This window comes from Sinocyclocheilus rhinocerous, unplaced genomic scaffold (genome assembly GCF_001515625.1).
Source record: "Sinocyclocheilus rhinocerous isolate Xijiao unplaced genomic scaffold, SAMN03320098_v1.1 scaffold1694, whole genome shotgun sequence".
Lineage (NCBI taxonomy): Eukaryota > Metazoa > Chordata > Actinopteri > Cypriniformes > Cyprinidae > Sinocyclocheilus > Sinocyclocheilus rhinocerous.
In genome coordinates this window covers 183,987-193,043 of record NW_015626863.1, presented here as the reverse complement: position 1 = coordinate 193,043, position 9,057 = coordinate 183,987, and the positions used below count along the sequence as shown (strand labels likewise).

Genomic DNA, 9,057 nt, shown 5'->3' with positions numbered 1-9,057 from the left:
ATATGCATTATACAGAGGCAAGAGGAAAAGAAAAAATACCATCGAAAGACAGTAAGTTCCCCTCAGACATACATTCATATAAACTCCTACCCCTAACTGAATCGCGATTTGTTTAGCATCTCAACCGATTTGAATCGTCACATATTTAAATCGATTTTCAACCTGCTCGCGGTTAATCGTTACATCCCTAATGGCTACGTCAACGGTGAACTCGATCGACTAAGCCAATTAGCTAATCACAAACTTGAATAATTCCTTGAAGTACTTTGTGGTGTCATGTAAATACCATAGTAAATGAATGTGATAGTCATTTAGTACTACAGTATACATTTAGAATTAATGCCGGGCTCACACTACAGGAGTTTTAGGCCGATTTATCCCCAATTTCCCCCTCCCGAGAATCTGAGAAAAAATTTGTCGAGAACCTTGGTCTGTTCTGATGTTCGGCGTCGATTATCTGGTAATGCGAGGCGTTTACAGATTGAATCTTGCGCCTTCCGATCTGCTCGCACATAAATCGGGGCCTCCCCGATCATATGTGACCCTGGACCACAAAACCAGTCTTAAGTCGCTGGGGTATATTTGTAGCAATAGCCAAAAATACACTGTATGGGTCAAAATTATTGATTTTTCTTTTATGCCAAAAATCATTAGGACATTAAGTAAAGATCATGTTCCATGAAGATATTTTGTAAATTTCCTACTGTAAATATATCAAAACTTAATTTTTGATTGGTAATATGCATTGCTAAGAACTTCATTTGGACAACTTTAAAGGCGATTTTCTCAATATTTAGATTTTTTTGCACCCTCAGATTCCAGATTTTCAAATAGTTGTATCTCGGCCAAATATTGTCCTATCCTTTCCAGTTTTCAGATTATGTATAAATCTCAATTTCGAAAAATTGACCCTTATGACTGGTTTTGTGGTCCAGGGTCACATATCAAACATGTTTGATATTTAGGATCTTAAATCAGGATGATCATGGCTAGAACTTTCACAACAGCCAATAAGTGACCGCAAAACAAGCTGCTGTATGGGCCCATTGGATAGTGGAGATGGAGGAAACTGCTTGTGGAAGTTTTGCAATAACACAACTGTCTGTCTAATATGTCGAAAACATACCGTGCCGGCAGAATGTAGAAAGCATGCTAGCATGCTAGCTAACATATGTAAACATTAGTTGCTGAAACATCAATTGACGATCTGCTGCGTCAGATCATGTCAGGCGCTTCCTCTGGCATGATACTCTTAATAATATCTTGTAGTGTGTGATGCGCCACGATTTTCAAATCTTGTAGTGTGTGCATGTTTAGGATTTGAGGGAAGAAACTCTGCAAAGATTCTCCTTATGTGTGTGCTGCAACCAGATTTCATAATCGGTTAGGATTTTAAAACTCCCGTAGTCTGAGCCCGGCTTAACAGACGCTTCTGTGACTTGCATTGTATTCAGATTTACATTTAATCAGTTCATGCATTCTCTGGGAATCAAAACCATGACCTTTGCATTGCTAGTGCTGTGCTGTACTGTTTGAGCTTCTGCAATACTTGTATACATTAGAATATGACGGTACATGATTGTTTTTGGCCTTATTGACACTTTTATTGATAAAGATAGTATCGAGAATGGATTTATTACATTTGGAAACCTTTAGGACACAGCTCCAACATGCCGTGCATGCTCAGATTAAAAAAAAAAAAAAACAGTACAGTAAGCTGTTACTGGGGTGGTATCCTTACAAAAGGTCCTAATATGTATCATTTAGGTACTACTATATACACTTTAGGGACTAATATCTTTAAGGTACTACACTCTCAGAAAAAAGGGTACAAAAGCTGTCAATGGGACACGGTATCTTTTCAGAAAGTACACTTTTGTACCTTATTTTCCCTTAAAGGGTACATATTGGTACCTTAAAGTTGCATATTAGTACCTTTTCAAAGTGTACTGCCCTAATGACAGTTTTTGTACCTTATTTCTGAATGTACTATACTTACTTTTGGTGCAAATTTGAACATTTAAGGTACTGCTATGCACACTTAAGGCACTAATATGCACACAAAGGTCTGTGAAATGTGATTTGAACATCTCTCTAACTGAATCTCTCTCTCTCCTCTCATCTGGCAGGCACTCCTCACTCTAACAGCAGCAGTTCCCTGCAGTCCGGGGGTTCGGCGGCCGGCGTGGCTTTGGGGACTAGTAAAGAGGGAATGCACCAGCGCTCGTTCTCCGTATCCAGCGCAGAACAGTGGAGCGAGGCCGTTATCAGCACCACGGCAGGTCAGAGGAAAAGCCAAGAAAATTCTGACACTGACACTTTCTTTTTCTTTCTCAAATCAATCTTAATATAATATAATATGTTTAAAATTCAGCCAGTTTTTTTTTCTTTAATGTTGCTTTTCCATTGCTTTGATATTTACAGCAGATTTTAGGTCGTACTTCAGGGTCCATGATTGTGGGGTTATGTACTAGATTAGTACAATAACATGCAAGGAATGCATCAATACCAGCAATTTGTGCATTAATGTTTTTTAGTATGCGCAATATAATATACCATGGTAATCTACTTTAACCAGTATTTAACCAGATTAATTAGTCTTCACAAAAGTATTAAAATGACAAAAAGACATTTTCTGAAAATCTAATTTTTTTTTAAAAGGATCATATATTTATGATGATTCACAGAAGTAGCAAAAGTAATTGTGTAGACAATTATGGTATTTTGCCAAAAACTATGATTATCTCGGTGAAATTTGTTAAGAGAACTATGCTGTTTGTTGCATGTCAGTGGTTGCGCTGTCAAAGTCAGCTTGAAATAAAAAATTCACACTATCTATTTTCTAAATGTACTGTATATTGTAGATCTTATGAACCCTTTTCACATTTTCGGGGTTCTCAGAAGCCTAAGCCATTATACTGTAGTTTTTTTAGTGGTGAAACTTCAACCAACATGACTTTTGCGTTTCCCTTTGCCCTAATAGCAAATTAAAATCCATAATATTGTTTTATGACTTTCTGAAAGAATAAAAATGTATCAAGAGATTGATTACATTGGTCAGAAGAGAGAAAAATCTCAATTTGCCGTCAATTCCTCAGCTGTTGTATTAGAAATACACAGCAGCTTTTAATTAGTTTTCTGTAATTTGATGCCAAGATAATAAAACACCAAGCATAGTGTTATAAATGTACAGTACCGGGCAAAAGTTTGGAAGCAGTGCTTTTCAACATTTATAATAATAATAAATGTTTCTTGAGCAGCAAATGAGCATATTAGAATGATTTCTGAAGGATCGTGTGACACTGAAGACTGGAGTAATGATGCTGAAAATTCAGCGTTGATCACAGGAATAAATTACATTTTCAAATATATTCAAATAGAAAACATTTATTTTGAATTGAAATAATGTTTCACAATTTTTACTGTATTTTTGATCAAATGCAGCTTTGGTGAGAAGATAAGATATTCAAAAACTTTTAAAAATCTTACAGATCCCAAACGTTTGACTGGTAGTGTTCATTACATTTGTAAAAAAAAAAAAAATTAAATATAAAAGAGATTAACAATGGTAATAGCTTTGGAAATGCATCATCACAGTCTATAAAAAAGTCATCTACCTCCATTTTTGAGTGCAACGGCCACATCTCAAAATCCAATCAACAACCGATGCATAGATCCAAGACATTGTTTTTTTTCCCAATAATTCGACTCAGATGAACTTATATAGAATAAACATATACACAATAAGGAATAAAAGGTCTGTCACTACTTCCATTTCATCGCAACTTTAAACAAGTCACAGATAATTCAGCAACTGCTCTTTGTTTGCGACAAACTGAAGGTTTTTAATCTGTTAAAGATAGTAGTCTATTATGATTTTACCATGGTACTAACAGTAACTGTAGAAACTATGGCACTTTTTTTTATTGCTTGTATCAGTGGTTGTGCTGTTAACAAGCCAATCGCTAATCAGGATAATTCGGTAATTCGGCTTTTTAATGGCAACTCGATACTCGCCCTTCTCTGCTCGTCTCTGCTTGTCGAACAATCAATTTCAGCCCCGCTCCGCCATCGGCCCCCCGTCTACACCCATCAGCTCCACATCCTAAAGCAGAATTACTCAAAGCGGCCGTAGCCGCGGAATGAGCTGCATATAAGTGTGTGTGTGTGTGTGTGTGTGACAAAGCACTTCATTAGGCCCTGGTGTAAAATAGTTATTGTCACACACAAGCACACATACTCAGACTTGTAGCTGTATCAGGATTTGGTGGATGCATTTTCTCTATGACCTGTTACCCATCAGCCTCTCGGTTCTTGCGTTTACTGCGAGTATTATAGCTTTACAGGTCATAATGGAGATAATAGAGTTTTATATAAGAGATCTTGGGAAAGTGCACACCTTGAGAAAACCTCATTTGTTGTGTGGAAGATTGCAGGTTTTCTTTTCTGCTTTGTCGTCGTTCTTGTGTTCATGTGGTGAGCTTTGGAGTAGGGATGGACGTGCATGCTGAACTAGTTGTCCAACATCCTCTCTCTCTCTCTCTCTCTCTCTCTCTCTCTCTCTCTGTCCTGTCAGCGCACTTGAGTGAAGTCAAATAATATATTTCCCCCCTGTCTTCACTACTTCTTTTTTTCCCCTCCCGCGTTTGAAAATGAATGCTTTACGGGGACAACATTCATCACTGGTTATTTCCCTCTCTTTGTCGGCTGGCAGTAAAAAAGCACTTAAATGCACATCAACAGAATAACAGTCATTTCCATGCATGTTTGCGCACTCGTCGTTCTCATTAGCAGCTGCTCTGTTTCTCCCCCCCGCCCTCGCGCTATCGCCGTCTCCGTTTTTGTCTCTCGCCCTCTCTCTCTCTTTCTCTCCTCCCCCCCTCCTTCTGTTAGGGTCCCAGGGGCCCCACTAGTTTAAAGAGCGCTCTTTACGAGCAAAATGGAGGCTCCGCCGTGTGGCCCCGTGGTGTCGCAGACAGAACACGACGCCGCGCGATACTCGCCCTTCTCTGCTCGTCTCTGCTTGTCGAACAATCAATTTCAGCCCCGCTCCGCCATCGGCCCCCCGTCTACACCCATCAGCTCCACATCCTAAAGCAGAATTACTCAAAGCGGCCGTAGCCGCGGAATGAGCTGCATATAAGTGTGTGTGTGTGTGTGTGTGTGACAAAGCACTTCATTAGGCCCTGGTGTAAAATAGTTATTGTCACACACAAGCACACATACTCAGACTTGTAGCTGTATCAGGATTTGGTGGATGCATTTTCTCTATGACCTGTTACCCATCAGCCTCTCGGTTCTTGCGTTTACTGCGAGTATTATAGCTTTACAGGTCATAATGGAGATAATAGAGTTTTATATAAGAGATCTTGGGAAAGTGCACACCTTGAGAAAACCTCATTTGTTGTGTGGAAGATTGCAGGTTTTCTTTTCTGCTTTGTCGTCGTTCTTGTGTTCATGTGGTGAGCTTTGGAGTAGGGATGGACGTGCATGCTGAACTAGTTGTCCAACAACTGACTAGTTGACTAGTGAGTAGGATGCACCAATATTTAACTACTTATTTTAATGTCAGTTCCTGATCAGCCAATAATTATGTTCATGTTATGGCCAATAAACAATAAATGTCTGATTCTATGCTATTTTGTCTACGTAAATTAAGAACAAAACACAAAAAATCTATTTAAATGCTACAAGTGAATCAGAATCAGAAAATTTTAAATTTACAGTATTAAAAAAATCACTTGTAATTATGATAAATCACATTTAACTAAATACATTATTTGTGTTTTTAAAGATTAATTTTAAGTGTGCGTTAGTTGACGGCAAGGTAATCTAAATGTAAAAATAGAGAAAATAAGCATGCACAATTAAATTTCCAGTATCAGCCAATATATTATCACATATATCTTTTTGTTACCTTTTTTTATTGCTAGTGCATTATAAAGGATGCATTTAGTGATGTAAACTACCTTTCAAAAGTTTGGGGTTGTTTTTGAAAGTCTATGTTCACAAATGTTGCATTTATTTGATTACAAATTCAGTAAAAACAGTAATTTGTCAAATATTATTACAGTTTAAAATAACCCTTTTCTATTTTAATATAGTTTATGATTTAATTTATTCATGTGATGCATTGTAGTATGCTGATTTGCTGCTCAAGAAGCATTTATGATTATTATCAAAGTTGAAAACATTTTTTTTTTTTGTGGAAACATGATACATTTTTCATTTTCAGGATTCTTTGACGAATAGAAAGTTCAGTGTAATAAAAGTACAGCATTTATTCATATTATATCTTTTGTAACATTATAAATTTCACTTTTGATCAATTTAATGCAACCTTGCTGAACACAAGTATTAATTTCTTTCAAAACAAAATCTTACTGACCCCAAACTTTTGAACTGTATAGTACAAAAGAAGATACAAAATAAGTTTTTATCCATACAATACAAAACATTTCGGTGTATGGAAGAAAATTATCTCTTGTGTCCCATAGAAAAAGAAAGTCATGCAGGTTTGGAACAACATGTATCTGCATATCATCAAGAATGTTTTATGCAAATTCACCTTTAATGCCTATTTAGGTGTTAAATAGATCTTAAGCAAGCCCCAGTCATGCCATTATCCTTGTCAAGGGTTGAAGGTCAACCAGCAGATCAGGACTGTTGTGATGAGCAGCGGTAGATTGATAATGTTCTCAAACAGTAACTATTTCCATATGATGTGAGTGTTGTTCTCTGCACTGGATAAGCTACAGCTTCTGAATACTGATCCTTCTGATTAAATCTGCACTCTTAGTTATATCTGTGCTACACATGCCAGTGTGTGTATGCATGTGCGTGTGTGTGTTGGAATTGTATTCTCAGCATGTATCAGACGTCTCTTAATTATCTAGTGTACTTCGCTAGTGTTTTGTTTTGCATGGTTTTATAAAGGAATTAGGTTTTTACATTTTCTGAAAATACAGTTGCTAGGGTGTTCAAGCTGGTTGCTAGGGCGTTGCTAAGGTGTTCTGGGTGGTTGCTAGGTAGTTGTCTTACTCCGCTGATCATTGTAGGCATAGAATCCTCATTTCTGTATTTGTTTAAATTAGTTTCTAGCATGTTGCTCTGCAGTTGCTAGGGTGATCTGGATACTTGTGTTTAGACTGTTTGGGTGGATGCTAGAGTGTTGCTAAGGTGTTCTGGATGGTTGCTAGGTGGTTGTCTTACTCTGTTGATCATTGTAAGCAACAACCATATTAGCATGTTGCTATGCAGTTGCTAGGTAGCTTTCTTATTCAGCAGATCATTGTATGCATAGAATCCTAATTTACACATTTGTTCTATTGGTTGTTCGTATGTTGCTATGCAGTTGCTAGGGTCTTCTGGATAGTTGCTATATGTTTTTTATTTACTCTGTTGATCACTGTATGCATGGAGTCCACTGCTCCGGGTGTGTGTTCACGGTGTGTGTGTGTGTTCACTGCTGTGTGTGTGCACTTTAGATGGGATAAATGGCATGTTGCTATGCAGTTGCTAGGTAGCTTTCTTATTCAGCAGATCATTGTATGCATAGAATCCTAATTTACACATTTGTTCTATTGGTTGTTCGTATGTTGCTATGCAGTTGCTAGGGTCTTCTGGATAGTTGCTATATGTTTTTTATTTACTCTGTTGATCACTGTATGCATGGAGTCCACTGCTCCGGGTGTGTGTTCACGGTGTGTGTGTGTGTGTTCACTGCTGTGTGTGTGCACTTTGGATGGGATAAATGCAGAGCACTAATTCCGAGTATGGGTCACCATACTTGGCCACATGTCACGTCACTTTAATTTTCACTTTCATTATGATTATTAGGCTGTTGCTATGCAATTCCTAGGGTGTTCTAGAGTTGCTAGGGTGCTTGCTAGGTGATTTTCTTCTACTCTGCTGATCCATTTCATTGATAGAATCCGTATTTCCACATTTATTCTGATTGCTGCTAGCAATGGATGGTTGCTAGCATGTTGCTATGCAGTTTTCTGGAGGTTTTTCTCTCTGCTGATCATTTTATGCGTTGAATCCTCAAACTAATGGAATTATCACAATAAAGTGTGATGATCTGCTCTTATGCTACATTCAGTTAGCCTATAGATTAGCGTGCAGCAGCTGAGGTAGTCTAGCGATTTGGCTCTAATCTGAAATCTGCCATGGTTAGGGGCGGAGAAGAATTCTCCCCTGCGGAGCTTGAGGAGGCAGCGAGTGCAGGGAGTTTGATTCCCACTCTTGGCTGTAATGAAGTTTGACATTTCGTTTGGAGAGAGCAGTGGCGTGTGCTGCCCATGCCTTGATTAGCGCTCTCTAATTGACAATAATAAGAAGGAAGTAGTGATTGTGTTCTGTAGACTTTTTTCAGCATTAATTGCAGCCATTGGCATTGATTACGGATGGGGGTTGCTCACGAGGCTGCCGTGTCAAGGGGTAAGAGTGGAGGGAGGGGGGCGTCATCATCTTCCTTGCAAAATTACCGTCCATACCCGGTAGCTCTCGAATTAGCTACTGCGAGAAATCGAACTTTCTCCTCACGTACGGCTGGAGGAAGAAATTGAGAGCTATTAGGAAATGAGTTAATGTTCTTTGTACACACCCTCCAATCTTCCCTGGCTCACCCACAGTCCTCGTCTCCAGAACCGCGGTGTAAAGTGCCATTTCCCGCGGGGACGCTAACGCTCGCTAATCACAGGTTAGCTGACCACTTTATTTCCTACTGCTACCTGAAGAGCGGTTCCAGCTAAGCCCAGATTAGGCTGTAAATGCATTCAGGTCCCTTGCATTCTTCAACTTACCTCACCTCAAACTTCTTAAGTTTTTAGAGAGACTTTTTTGGCTTGTTTTCTAGGTAAAATAAAATGTAATTGTAGCAACACTGCCTAAGATATTAAGAATTGTTCTTAAAGACTGTGTCTTATTACAAGTTTACTTTTGCTTATTGGCTTGTTTTAAGTATAAACCAGTAGAAGAAGTGTATTTTTTCTTAGCACACTGGCAGATATTATATATATATATATATATATATATATATATATATATATATTA

General features: G+C 38.2%; 1 protein-coding gene across 1 annotated transcript in view; it reads left to right on the top strand.

Annotated features, from left to right (window-relative positions):
- The window catches only part of LOC107717265 (arf-GAP with GTPase, ANK repeat and PH domain-containing protein 1-like), an 87,063-nt gene that overhangs the window by 59,647 nt on the left and 18,359 nt on the right, over window positions 1-9,057 (top strand). Inside the window, exon 12 of the mRNA XM_016523951.1 lies at window positions 2,130-2,282. Coding sequence (XP_016379437.1) covers window positions 2,130-2,282 — 153 coding nt within the window. The remainder of the gene's footprint in view (window positions 1-2,129; window positions 2,283-9,057) is intronic.